The sequence below is a fragment of the Vombatus ursinus genome, unplaced genomic scaffold (assembly GCF_900497805.2).
Source record: "Vombatus ursinus unplaced genomic scaffold, bare-nosed wombat genome assembly UNPS02014791.1, whole genome shotgun sequence".
Lineage (NCBI taxonomy): Eukaryota > Metazoa > Chordata > Mammalia > Diprotodontia > Vombatidae > Vombatus > Vombatus ursinus.
In genome coordinates this window covers 66,624,602-66,639,354 of record NW_020954569.1, presented here as the reverse complement: position 1 = coordinate 66,639,354, position 14,753 = coordinate 66,624,602, and the positions used below count along the sequence as shown (strand labels likewise).

The window sequence follows — 14,753 nt, the reverse complement described above, 5'->3', positions numbered from 1 at the left end:
TCTATGACCAAACTATAGAGAAGGGATAGACATGAATTGCCAGGGGAAGTTCCCTGCTTTGAGGAAATCACAAGTCTGGTCAAAAACAAAAATCACGTGATATATATTACTATATTCCCACACAGTATGGATCTAGTAACAGGTTGTGGTCTATCCCTGACGGCTCAAACTAGTTAAGTTCAGAGAGGCTTGTCATCAGCATGTCTGTGAAGTGATTGATTTTTTTAGCCAAAGCAACTCTGGAAGACTGGGTACCTGGTAAGGCCACTGGGAAAAAACAGTAAAGTCAGAAATACGACTGTTTTTGGGGAGGTAAAAATAATAAATCTGATTTTAGAAAGATTCAATTTTGGGTGCTCATGAAACATCCAGGTGGAAGTGTCCTGTAGGTAACAGGGGATGTGGGTCTGGAGTTCAAAAAAGAGGTCAAGGCTGGAAAGACAGACCTGAGGCCATCTGTGTAGATGTGGTGTTCGAAGCTGTGAGAATGAATGAGATTTCCAAGGGAAAGAGTTTCAAGAGAACAAATAGCCTAGGATAGAACCTTGAAGACCTATCACCTTTTGGAGACCAGACAACAGTGAGAGCCAGCAGAAGAGGTAGCCCTGAGATGTACAGTGCCGGGAGTGAGGGGTATCTTGGAGGCCAAAGGGAGAGGGAGGGGGAGAGAGAGAGAGAGAGAGAGAGAGAGAGAGAGAGAGAGAGAGAGAGAGAGAGAGAGAGAGAGAGAGAGAGAGAGAGAACTCACTACTGCTCCTGGTCAATAGTGAAATAGTGAAATAGGCATTAAAGAGAATGAGGACTGAAAAATGCTATTGGATTTGGTGAATAGGAGGCTATCAGTGAACCCTCAAACAACCATTTCAGTAGATTGGTGAGGGGAGGAAGACAGATTACTGGGATCTGAGGAGAGAGAGTAGGGACAATGGCATAGTCTACAGACAACATAGTCATGTTTAGAAATGAAAGGGGATGGCAGCTGGATGGGGCAGAAATCAGTCATTCAACATTTATTAAGTGCCTACTATGTGCCAAGCACCACGCTAACCACTGGGGATACAAAAAGAGGCAAAACAGTACCTGCCCTCAAGGAACACACAGTCTAATGGGGAAGTGACAAGCAAACAAGTATGTACAAATAATCTACATACTGGATAAATAGGAAATAATTAAGAGATTGGGAAAGGCTTCCTGTAGAAGATGGGATTTTAGTGAGGTCTTGAAAGAAGCTAGGAGGTGGAGATGAGGAAGGGTAGCATTCCCAACATGGGGGACAGTCAGAGAAAATGCAGGGGAGTAAGGCATAAGAAGATTAGAGAAGGTATTTGGGGGACAGGTTATGAAGGGCTTTGAATGCCAAAGAGACATATTGTATTTGATCCTGGAGGCAATAAGGAGCAAATGGAATTTATTGAGAGTGTATCTGTGACATGATTGGACCTGCACTTTAGGAAAATTTATTTGGTGGCTGAATGGAGGATGGATTGGGGAGTGGAGAGTGGGGAGAGAGTCAGGCAGACCCACCAGCAGGCTATTATAATAGTCCAGGCCTAAGGTGATAAAGGTCTGCACTAGAATGGTGGCATTGACAGAGGAGAGAAGAGGGCATATTCAAGAGACATTGCAAAGGTAAAATTAGACAGGTCTCGACAAAAAATTGGATATAGGGAGAGTGAGAGATAGTGAGGAACTGAGGATGATACCTAGGCATTGCCCCCCCCCCCCCGCCCCAAGCCTGAGGGACTGGGAGGATGGTGCTACCCTGTACAGCAACAGGGAAGACAGGAGGGGGAGAGTTTAGGGAGAAAGATAATGAGTTCTGTTTTGGACATATTGAGTTTAAGATGTCTATTGGATATCTAGTTTGCAATGTCTGAAAGGCAGTTGGAGATGTAAGATTGGTGGTCAGCAGAGAGGTTAGGGAAGGATAAGATAGATTTGAGAAACATCAACATAGAGATGGTAATTAAATCCATGGGAGCTTGATGAGATCACCAAGTGGAATAGTATAGAGGGAGAAGAGAAGGGGGCCCAGGACAGAATCTTGTGTTAAGGACCAGAAGGATTTAGGAGATAATTTTTTTCTTATATGATTGGGGAATTCAGAGTTTATTTGTAGGCAGATAGAAAAGAACCAAAGGATTGAAGATGCGTCAGTTGGGAGAGGTGAATGGGAAGGATGGCTGCTGGTGCAAAGTCCTGGAGGAGGGAGAAGAGAGAGGAAATGAGATTAAAGAAGAGAGATTACCTTCAGTGAAGAGTAGAGACACTGGTTTTTTGTGACAAGAGGAGAGAATAGGTGATGATGTGGAGATTCAGAAAAAAGGTTGGGGAGGGAGTTAAGGGAAGGGAGGGAAAGCTCTTGTATGGCACAAATTGATGTGAGAATGGAGGAGAGATAAGGAGGACAACTGGAAAGCCCCTATCTTCTCAGTGAACAAGGTGGCTAAGTGTGGATCACAGGCATGTGGGTACTGAGAGAAAAGGGGCATCATGGTATAGGAGAAGAATGCTGATTTTATAGTCAGAGGAAAGAGATTTAGATCCTAGCTCTTCCATCTCCCACCTGGGTGACTCTGGGTAAGTCACTTAACCTCTCTGAGACTCAGTTTCCTCATCTGTAAAATTAGGGGGTTGAATGAGATGACTTTTAAGGTCCTTTCTAACATCCTAAAGGATATGGAACTGTGAGGAATGAGATGACGACGATCATAATTACGTTCTATAGGAAAGGTGACAGTTATCCAAGATGAGGACTGTCTGATCAGGAATAGTGAAAGGTCAGAGGGGAAGGGGATGCTAGTATAACATTACAGTGTCAGGCCATGGATTAAGGCTGGGTATGGTTGTGAAGTGGAGGTGGATTTGGAGAATAGGAATGGGTCAAAGAAGCAGCATTGTGATGACAAGGATGAGGCAGGTTTAACATGAATGAAAGAACAGTGGAAGTGGAAGGATAGGGAAAAGAGGAGTTTCAAAGTTCTGGATCTTAGAAAGAGTAACTGGGAGAGAGTAAGGTTTGAGATGTGCCCCAATCGATGTGCTGATGAAGATGGATCACAGACAGATAGGTAAAGAATTTATTAAGTGCTTAGTATGTGCCAGGCACTGTGTGCTAAGCGCTGGGAATACATACACAAGCAAAAAAGATAGGCCTTACCCTCAAGGAGTTGGAGTCTTCCAGACCCTCATTTCTTTAGGTACAGGTCATACTTCCTTGATGTCTTTCAGTCATTTTTCAGTCATGTCTGACTCTCTCTGACCCCATTTGGGGTCTTCTTGGCAAAGATACTGGAATGGTTTGCCATTTTCTTCTCCAGCTCATCTTACAGATATGGAAACTGAGGTCAACAAGATTAAGTGACTTGCTTAGGGTCACACAACCAGTGTTTGAGGCCAGATTTGAACTCAGGAAGATGAGTCCTCCAGACTCCAGGCCTGCTACTCCCTCCACTGTACCACCTAGCTTCCCATACTTCCTCAGGTAACTCATATTAGGATAGATAAAATGTTAGGAAGGACAGAGACGTATTTTTTTCTAAGTATGCTTTTCCCTCAGACTAGGAATTGGAAATGGAGAGCAAGAAGGAGGACCAGATGGAGAGTAAATATGCTGTATCAACTCTCCTTTCCATTTACTAAGTAAAGACAATTTCTATACTTTCTTGCAATGTGGCTTAGATAGAATGTAAGCTCTCCACAGTCAAGGACTCCGTTTTTGTCTTTGCAGCACTTAGTACAGTGCCTTTCACACAGTACTGCTTAATAAATACTTGATTGTTTAAGGGAGTAACAGATACTCTAAGCCATTTAAATAATTACCCTGTATTTGTAATGGGGAGGGGGAGGGAGGGAAAAGAGATAGGAAAGGGATGGGGAAAACAGATTAGAGGGAAAGTGGGTACAGAAGAGGAAGAAGAAAAGGCCTGAATTTTTACATTGTTTGTTGTCTTATTGTATGCATACATTATATGTCTCTCAAACAGATTTTAAACTTCTTGAAGGGATAGAATTTCAGAGTTGAAAAGGATCTTAAGAGATCATTTAGTTCAGGGTTGGGGAACCTGTGACCTCAAGGCTACATGTGCCCCTCTAGGTCGTCTAGTGTGCCCCTCTGAGTTGGATTCAGCCAAAAACCATACCTGAGGACCTAGAGGGCCACATGTGGCCTTTAGGCCATGGGTTCCCCATCCCTGAATTTTAGTTCAAGGCCCTCATTTAAAAAAAAAAATAATGAAATTGAGACCCAAAGAGATGTGATTCATTTAAAGTGACCCAGCCAGTAAGAAAAAGAGCTGAACCAGAACTTGGGTCTCCTGACTTTCAGCCCTCACAGACTTGTAGCCTCCCCACCCCCTGCCACTGGTGCCTGGCATGTCTTGCACAAAGAAAGTAGATGCACAATAATCATACTGATGGACTGCCTGACAATCAGAAGCATTTGTAGCTTGTAAATAGAAATTGAATTATTTTAATCATGATAGTTCACAGTGAACCCTGCTTAGCCTAGGGCTCAACAATCCAAGGTTGGCTCCCCAGATCTGTCAATGATCTCAAAAACCCAATTTATGCCTTGGTTTATCCACAGGTAAAACAGACATATTTAGCATAGTGGCATAGTATAGAGAGCTGATGATTGGCTCTAGGCCAAGTCACAACCTCTCAAGCAACTCCTTAAGATCAGAAGCTGAAGGGGCAGCTAGGTGGGGCAGTGGATAAAACACCAGCCCTGGAATCTGGAGGACCTGAGTTCAAATAGCTTCAGGCTGTGTGACCCTGGGCAAGCCACTTAACCCCAATTACCTCCATAAGCATTTCAGCTTATGTCACCTCAGATCCCTTTCCTTCTTACCTTCTACCTCTCCTCTTCCATCTCCCTCTTCTGAATGATACCCATCCCCCTGACATAATCAAAAGCAAGGGAGCCACAGAGGAGCTCCCAGCCAAGGAGCTGTGGAGGAGGGTGGAATCCTAACACATGGTGGTGGTTGACTTTGCACACAACAAACCAGCTGCTATGAGTCTGTCTCACAGGCCTGTCACATCCTGGCCAGAGTCATTAAGGCCAGTTTCTGGATTGCTCTGTGTCAGCCAAGGCAGCCTCTGCTTATACCACAGGGCTGTTCTTGGGTTCACAAGCCAAATGGACCTTGTCCTGAGATAAGGTGGGAAGCTTGTGTAGTTCCTGAGAATGAAATGAAGCGATGTCCTGGGGCGTGGGGGTGAGGGGATGGTGGCCAATGTGTGGAGCAGGGCATAGGCCTAGGGATGTATGCTGGATGGGGCTAATGATTGAAAATGGTTATGCCTTGTGTGTCTGGAGAAGAAAGAAGAAGGGTAGGCCTTCTGCTCATTTCATGCACGCGTCCCAATAGCCTGCGGTCCAGCTGGGCACAAGCTCTAATCCCTGATACCCTTTGCTGAAGCTTGAGGCAGTGAGGTGCTGGAGCTCAGACTGCTATCCCTGGCTTCTAGCACAGCTTACCCATCAGCCTAGCCCTTTCCAAAGATACTCTTCCTTATGTGACCAGGGGGCAGAAAGAGAGGAAGGGATAAAGGGAGGGTGTTGTCACTCCTGCAATCTGCCTTGCATTATGGGAGCCCTCAAGACAACACAAGAGGTCTAGTGTGCTCAAGAGAACAGTAGCTTGAGCACTGAATTTAGAAGTTAGGGTTAGAGACCTGGATTTGAATCCTGCCTCTGATACTTGTCAGCTAGGTGAGCAGTCAACCAAGCAATCAAAGACTTATTAAGTACCTACTACGGGCTAACTATTGTGCTAGTCACCGGGGATACAAAAAGAAAACAGATCACGGGCAAGTGACTTTACCTCTCTGAGACTCAGTTTTCTAACATGTAAAATGGAGATAATGACAGCACCAATTTCAGTAGGGTTTTTTTTCGGGGGGGGCGGTGAGGGTCAAATGAGATAATGTATGTAAAGTACTTTGTAAATATTAAAGACCTACATCAGCTATTTTTTTTAAAAAAGAGCAAGAGGAAAGAATAAACTGTTACAGAGTGAAGTAAGTAGAATCAGAAAGAACATTTATACTATAACACTCTATACTATTCCCTTCTTTCTTCTTCCTTTGCTTCTTCTTTACCTCCCCTTATTCCTTCTCTCCTTTCTTCCCTTCCTTCCCTCCCTCTTTCATTCCATTCTTTCCTTCCCTCTCTTCCTTCCTCCCTTCTTTCTTTCCTTCATCTCTTTCATTTCAGTAGGTGGAGGGAATTAGGAGGGAGAAAAATGAATGCTTCATAAATGAAGAAATCGTGACATTAAAAAAAGAAAAAAAAAATAAATGGAAGACTCAACTCTTTCCCTGGTGAAGTCATCCAACATGTATCATTCCCCAGGTAATATGGGGCTTCATCATCAAAAGAGAGGGAACAAATAAGTAATGAGGATCCAGTGAGGACACTCGAGAGAAGGCCCCGGGGACAGTTCAAACTACAGCAAGGGGGGTTCAAAGTAGGCAGAAAGGAGACATTTCAGAGAGTGAGCACTTCTGGATAGACACCAAAGGAAGTCAGAGCATCTCCTTTCCCGGTGCTCTTTTTGGATAATATTGGCAATCCATCTGCTCAGAGGCAGTTTTGTCAGGGAGCCCCTTCTAGTCATGCAAGGCAAGGTTTGGTGCCAATCCTAGGCTATTGCCTTCCCTTGGTTGTTCAGCTCATATCTTAAACTCCCATCTTCCCCAAATTCAGTCAACAATGTCCAAAGATGAAATGTGGGTTGGCTACCACATTGCCCCCTATACCCTATCATTTCCCACTTCTTTAAAAAGGGAAAGCCTTTTTTGATGCCTTTTGCCCTTTATACTATATTAGTTCCCCATTACAACCCCCTCCCCAAACTCTCTTATCACAAGAAAAACAGTTAAGCAAGACCAACCAACCCAGTGACTAAGCCTGAAAGCGTATGTGGCATTCTGCAGCCATAGTTGTCCACCTCTACCAAGAGGGGAGAAGTGCACTCCATCATCTGTCCTCTAGAACCAGAATCTCAACTTCTTCATGACAGATGTGTTCAACTCTTATGTCACTGCACTTATGTAAACAGATGTGGCCACATGTTCTTTTACCAACACCCCACCCAGCCAAGATGGCTGACCCTCAATCTAAGACCACATAGACCCATGAGGTCCATTTCCACACACATTGTCTCTTTCTCTTACTTATCATTCTTAAATCATACCAAAATAAAACATTGATTCATACATGGTAGAGGTAGCAAGGTATGGCAAGGGGGGCAGGAGGGGAATGAGATTAGAAGAAAACTACACTTTTTATTACAAAAGTGTAATAAAGCTTTCTGGTTGGGGATGGAAAAGGTAAACTCTTGCCAAGGTACAAAGGAACCAAACCATCTCCATTTTCCTCAGCTTTATAAACAGATCCAGCTCTTCCCAAATGCCATGACATAGGTTCTACTCGAAGCCATATGAAGAAAAGCAATCTAAAAGGTTTATGAGATAGAAGTGGGAGGAGGGGATGAGGAGACAGACCTCAGAGCAGGCCACAGTGAGCCCACACCCTCTCACTCAGACTTAGCCAGGGAGGTCAGACCATTGAGCCCAACTTAAAATGGAAATACCGCGTTCTTTTTAAAATAGAAGGAAGGATTGGCTTGTTAGACTTACAGTGCCTATAAAATTATATTGGTCCTTTGTAACCATGAGACACGCATACAAACAAATAAAAGCTCCGCTCCTCTCCCGTAGCTCTCACCCCCCCTGTGAGCTTTTTAATTTTCTATAATTAATTGGGCAAGAATGGAACTTGGGAAAAGCTCAACTATGGCTAGAATCTGTGGCCTTCTTTCTAGTGATACGTCCTGGGGGTGGCAGCTGGGACTATCCAATTACCTGCAGCACATTGAGAAGAAGGCTCCGGAACTTGGTCCCTTCCACCATGAAGAGGGCCATTTTGTCACAGAGTTTTGCAGCTGTGAAGGCAAAACTACGGTCTGTCACGGCCTTTTGGTAGATGGTTCGGACAATCTCTCCCAGCATCTCCTCAGAGTTGGTGGAGTTCTGGGCCTCCTCCATGAAGGTGGTGAGCTGGGCATCCACATCACTGCTGTTGTTTCTCATGCTGTTCAGAATCTCTATCAGCTTGTCCATTTTGTTCCTCTGGGGATTGGGCGGCACCACTGTTACTTCTTCCTAGAGCCCCCAGAAGGTAGGGGGAGAGAAAGGACATCAACAAAGAAAATCACTACGGAGTGGGGCAGAAGTGGAAGAGCTCGGGTGGGGAGGAGGGGGAGGACTCCTTTCGGCGATCCCCACAAAGTGGACCACACACTCACCTGTCCTTTTCCATCAGATCAGCTGTACTAGTGTGCCCATCTTGCATGCTTTGAGTATCCTTAGGCATCCTTATTTTTTGTAATCTTGCCCTCTGACCTCTTTGCTAACATAAGTCATTGATTCCCCTTAGCCTTACTGTCTTCCATCACTGCCACAGTATCTTAGGTTGATCTTTCTTGTGGGCTTTTGTATTTCACAGGAGCTCAATGAAGCATCCTTCCCTGCCCTTCATCTTGGAACAATATACATCTCTGGAGTCAGAGAACCTGGGTTCAAGTTCTAACTCTAACGCTTACTAGCTTTGTCACTTTGGGCAAAAGTTGTTCACTTTCTTGGGTCTCAGTTTCCTCATTTGTAAAATTAGGGGGTTGGATTACAGTGAGATGCTGTCCAGCTCTGGGGTTATAGTCCTGTAACTGGCAACTTCTTTGCCCTGAGGAGTTACTGTTATCCATGAGACCTAATGGGGGCAGAAAGTTAAATGTGGTCAATGCTAGGAAATCCCCAAATGGCTCTTCCTTTTCCAACATGGTTGCTGGTCTCTGTCGGGCAAGTATATTTAAAAAAAAAATAAAACAAACAAAAACAAAAAACAAAACGAGACCCTCATGAGTATTTATTGTGGCCAGGGCTGAAGTAGCAGGTGCAGAAAAGTCTAAAGTGGCATTTAGTTTTAAACTCTTTATTCTCAATTCCAAACAATAATATTAGGCTCTGGCCTAAGTATATACTCTGGCCAGGGTATGGGACCAAGAGTCAGAAGACCTGCATTCTGATTCTGGCTCCACCACTAACTAGCTGAGTAATCTGGTCAAATCACCCCCTCTCTGAGCCTCATTTTCTTCATCTCTAAGAGGGGAGAACCTCTGAGTAGTGATGAGGCTCAGATGAGCCATAAAAGCCATACAAAGTGTGAACCATAAAGAAAGTGGTGCACAAGTATGAGCTACTGTTACAGATAAGGAACACAGGGGTGGGTAAGAGAACTCTGGATCTGGGTTCAAGTTTCTGGTCTTCCACTTACCAGTTATGGGCAAGAGGCCCTGACCTATTTGATCCTTAGTTTCCACATCTATAAAGTGGTAATAACAATCCTTGTACTATCTACCTCACAAATCTTGTATATAAAGCATCATATTATATATTTGTGAGCTGTCATTATTATTATTATTATTATCATCACTGTCATTACATTGAGTTATCCTGATTGGCAGGAGATAGGGGACAGAGAGACAGGAACACAGCAGCTATAAAGGGTGGTTGGCAAGAACTTGGGACAGATTATCAAGTGTGAAATTTTCAAAGAATGAAAAATATAGCTTTGCCCTCTCCAATTTCCCAAACTAAATATGTTACTCAGTAATATTTCAGGATTACTAGAGATGTGTTGGCTGGGGTGGAGAAGGAAGGGATCAAGTCTAAATGTAGGGCTGGAAACAATTTCCTTCCAAGGTTACTACCCTCCCTTGCCTCCATCAGGGGGAAACTGAGCTGGCAGGGGCAGGTGGAACAGGGAGGGGTGTTCTGGTGCTTGCTTTCTTGGTCTAGGCTTTCCTTACAAAAAAAAAAAAAACCCAGCGAGAAAGGGAGGGCAACGGGATACCTGGGTTCCAGTCCCAGCTCCATTACTAATTAGCTCTGTGACTTGGCCAAATCACTTCCTAACTCTAACTCTCTAGACTTTATTTAGGCTCCTTCTCTGAGATTAAGTGTGCTGCAATGAATGGAAAGCTTGACTTGAAATCAGGAAGACCTGTGTTCAAATTTTGCCCCTAACATTTACTACCTACGTGACCCAAGGAAAATCACTTTATTTCTTTACTTTACTTTGGGAAACTGGGTATATAGGGTGAAACCTAGGTTCAGCTATGCTTGGCCTGATCCATCACATACAACATTGAGGGGGAAGGTTTCAGTTCTGAAGCAGAGGCCCTTGGAAGCCCTATGATTCCATGAGGCAGGAGAGATTCTCAAAACATAGTATGGCAGTCCTCGGCCTTACAGAAACACACCTGAGTGGGCTTTCATTCATACAAAACACCCTCTAGGATCCAGTGCCCAGAAAACTTTTTAAAACTTGGCACAGAGTTATTAAACACAAGTTATTCATCCTATTGCATCTATTCAATTCCTCATAATTAGAAACTTGACTCAAAATGTCTCCAAGGGGAAGATAATTTTTTTCTACTGAGATAAACTGATACCCTCATTGTCATTGGCTTCAAGAGATCCTTTGAAGCTGGCAGGTCTATGAAAGATGGTAAGGAGAAAGGAGTTTGATTTCATGTAGTCCTGGGGGGAACCATGGGTTTGCCAGGAGCACATAAGGCTGCTTATGATCAGGTGCTTCCATTTCAATTAGGAATCTGTCCCATTCAAAGCCTACATTTCTGGACCTTACTCTGTCTTCTATTTCACTCTCACACTCCAACTAGCTGGCTCTTGGGGCCTAGTACCCCATCCTGGTGCCAAGCAGCCATGAGGAGTACTGGGAGACCCTACTGGAGAGTCCCAAGACCTTCAACACCCAAGACCCACGTGAATGTGTATCAACAGGACAACATGTGGAATTCAATGCTAAAGAGTGGAAACTCTTCTCTGGGCAACGTATGAAGCTGGGAATGAACCTCCTGAAGCAGATGCATGGGAGGAAGTATCTTGTGTCCATGCATGCCCAGAGCACCACACTGCAAGAAGATCAAAAGAGGAATTCAGCTAGCAGCTAATACGGCTGGGTGCTTCAGAAGCCCTCAACTCCACTGTATTTGACTGATGGATGCTTTGGAGCAGGAAGAGAACAACATTTCACCTTTGTTCTTGAATAAATGCTCTAAAGGCTATTTCCCCAGTGTGGTGTGCCCCAAAAGGTGAGTCTGTGAAACAAGGACCAAATGGGAGGGTCTAGGTTCAAGATCATCCATCAAAAAGGAGATAGTACTTTTCTTCTTTTTTTTTTAGTGAAATAATAATTAATAACAACAACTCACGAAGCATTTTAAGGTCTAAAAGTGCTTTACATACAGTACTTCATTTGAAGTACATATCTGAGATTGACACAGACAGTAAGATTGACTAAAGATACTGGATACCATCACTAGGGTGAAAGTGGTTAAAAATGAAAGGGAAGGCTACAGGGATTATGGGAATTTACTAGCCTTATTTTCCATTTTACAACAATCCAAAGAAGGAAAGAATACCCACCTTCCAAAATGACCTCTGCAGATGCTCTTGGGAGACGCTCAAAGACCGGACCATTATTTACCTACCATAATCTCCCTTATCTCAGGCTCCAGAGTCTTCCCCCCAAACAAGTGGACGACAGCAAAGAACACAACTTCCCTCCCACTGAAGCTCTCAGGTATGGTATAAGTGTGTTTCTGGCCTGGGTCATGACCCATGAAGTGAAGGTGCCTACCTCTCCCAATCTGACCCACTTGTCTCAGAGTCTGTGACCCAAGATTCTGTGTGGAATGGAATTCTTGGAGGTGTGTGTCTACAGCAATATTGTGATTTCACACTCTTTTCTAACAACTCTCTTTCCTTTACTTACCTTGCCTTTTACCCTGCCATGGTTCCCACTACCCTCAGAAGCATGCAGCCTGTGGGCTGGCCTATGCCATGACCCATTTAATGAAGGTGCCTACCTCTCTGTTGTCCTCCCAGAATTATTTAAAATTCAATTACCGGTACCTTTTCCTTTAGTCTTCGCCTCAGCCTGTCTTTGGAAGACTGGAGCAGGTTAATTTTGGGCCGCTCCCCAATTCGATCATTAATAATACTGTCTTTTCGTTTGGCCTCCACCTCCAGGCCTCCAGGCTGCTGGGGTGGTGACCTATCCGTTGGTGGGGCATCGGGGTTCCGGTGCATGTCCAGGGGGATGTGCACTGTGCACACGGGGGCATCCTCAATCTTCAGGCTCTCCGTTTCTTTGGCGTTGTTGCGGTGGGTAGCAGCCTCCTTGTCGCCGGGCGGGTGTTTTGGGTTGTTGTGGTGCCACCGTCGGTTCTGGCTATAGCCATGGTGGTTAGGCCTCCCTGAGGGGTGGGGTGCCTGGCCCCCCTGGTAGGATTTCTGGTGGTCCCTGTTGTGTTTGGCACTGCCTGGTTGGTGGTCACTGTGCTGCTGAGACTTGTTCCCACCTGGGGGCCTTTGCTGTCTCCTGCAAAACCCAAATTGGAAAGGGGGAATAAAGAGAGGAGAGAGATATGGGGAGAGAGGGGAAAGGAAATGAGTAGAGAGAAGGAGGGGAGAGAGAACAGAGGGTAAATAGGGGAGGGGGAAAGGGAGATATAAAGAGAGAGGGAGGGGGAAGAGGGAAGAGAGAGGGAAAGGAGAAAAAAAGAAGAGAAGGAAAAGGAGAGGGAAAGAGAGGACAGATAAAGAAAGGAGAGGTAGAAAGAGAAGGAGAAGAAAGGGAAAGAAAGAAGAGGAGGAAGAGAGAGACAGAGAAGTGAGAGAGGGAAAGAGGAACAGGATGGAGAGGAGGGGGGAAGAGAGAAAGAGAGAATTGTCAATGTATAATCTAGCCTGTTGGTTAGTCAAGCACTTGGCACTGCCTCAGATGGATTATTTCTCACCCTAAACCCAGAGCCAGAAGTCAGGGAAAAGATGACATGGTTACCTATATGGTATAAATGAGAAGCCTTGCCCTGCTGAAAAAATTTCTCCCTCACTTGAATTTCCCTATAACTGAAGTTCTGTATCAGTGGCGAAAGTACACCTAGACATGCTGGGCAAATAGCAAGTGCCAGTAAACGCCTGGAGAATGGGACTCAATCTTCATGGTAAGCCTTGCTGATTAGCTTGCTTCACAGAATCTCTCAGATGTGGCCCTTACAGCCCTCTTTGTCTTTCCACAGGCATTATTTCCCATATATATGACATAGACTTCTTAGTGTAGGGGCAGAGCTGGCCGTACCAGCACGTGGCCCCATCAGATCATGTTAATTGAAGGATGTTAAAATCTCAGTGCCTCTATTATCTCCCCCATCTGGCCCATGGGGATGGGGCTGGGGGGAAGGGTGGCTTTGGTTCCCTTGGTGAGAAAGGAGGCAAGGTTTTAACCAGCCTGAGGTGAAGGCCTTATTCTCTGGGTAGGGTAACACATTATCAGTTTCCCCAAGATAAGTGAGGACAAGGTGGTCCCAATGCTCCTGCTTGTCCTCAATGAGTTAATAGTCACTAAACTCAGACGTACTGAAGGAAGTAGTGGATGAGACTGTTGAGCTCCAAATGATGATCTTGGAACAAACAAGGAGGTCTGAGAGCAGACAAATGTCCTGATTTTCAAAAAGGATAAACTGGATTTTTTTAAACTGTAGCCCAGTCAGGTATAGGAGTTGACTCCAATTTTTGAGGGATTATCAAATGCCCCAAATCATTATTAAATGATCTGTGAGCAAAAGGGAAGTGAAGAATTAGTTTAGATTCCCTGAGAGCAGGTCATGACAGACTAGCCTCATTTTTCTTTCTGACCAGGTTACTAAACTGACATTTCAAGGGAATGTCATAGATATAACTTAATTGCATTTCAGTCGGGCTTTTGACGGAGTTTCTTATGATATCCTTGTGGAAAAGTTGGAAAGGTATGGGCTGGATGGCTGTAGAGTGAGGTAGACTCAGAAATGGTTGAATGGTCTGACATGAAGTACAAGGATTAATGTATCAATTGATACCAAACTAAAGGAAGGTGTATTTGTTTCACTGGAGTCCACCAAGACTCTGCCCTTTGTACTACTCGGCTCAACCTTTTTATCAATCACTTGGATGGAGGCACAGATGGCATGCTTATCAAAGCTGAAGATAACACATAGCTGGAAGACTTTAACACATTGTCTGGAAGAATCAGAATCCAAAAAGATCTCAACAGGCTTATTATAAAAATGTGAAATTTAATAGGGATAAAACAAAAGTCCTATACTTGGTTTCAAAAAATCAAGTGTGAAATTATAGGATGGTGATGATATGATGAGATAGTAGTTCACGTGAAATAAAACTGAGGGTTTAAGTGGACTGTGTACTTTTATATAAGTTGAGTGGTATAATATGGTCACCAAAAAAAACTAATGAAATCTTAGGCTGCATTAACGGAAGCATAATGAACAGAACAGGGAAGATAAAGTTTTGTTGATTTCTTTTCATTTTTTTCATTTGTGTTTATTACTGATCAGCTATTTCCCCCTTTTCTACTCTGCTGTTTCTCAGTGAGCTATTCTGAAGCCCAGATTGGAAAGAGGAAAATTTCCTTAGCAAATAATTCTTGATTCCCTGCCATTTTGGTCATCTTTGTTTAGAATTTTTGTAGTGCCTAGGGCAGCTACCAGCACAGTGCCCATGAGGATGGCTGAGAGTGCTTCCTGAATCTCCCACTCCTCCTCATCTGGCCTCAGCTCTGCTTTGCTCTGGTTTTGTCTTCAAGAACTATGGAGGGCTGT

The 14,753-nt window shown here is 44.2% G+C and overlaps 1 protein-coding gene across 3 annotated transcripts in view; it reads right to left on the bottom strand.

Moving 5' to 3' along the window:
• The window catches only part of CTIF (cap binding complex dependent translation initiation factor), a 484,134-nt gene that overhangs the window by 124,130 nt on the left and 345,251 nt on the right, over positions 1 to 14,753 (bottom strand). For 2 of the 3 annotated variants that reach the window (XM_027869083.1, XM_027869085.1), the window contains exons 8-9: positions 12,004 to 12,478; positions 7,876 to 8,175 (exon numbers count right to left, since the gene is read on the bottom strand). In XM_027869083.1, the coding sequence (XP_027724884.1) occupies positions 7,876 to 8,175; positions 12,004 to 12,478 (775 nt within the window). The remainder of the gene's footprint in view (positions 1 to 7,875; positions 8,176 to 12,003; positions 12,479 to 14,753) is intronic. The other variant, XM_027869084.1, reaches the window with a different exon arrangement.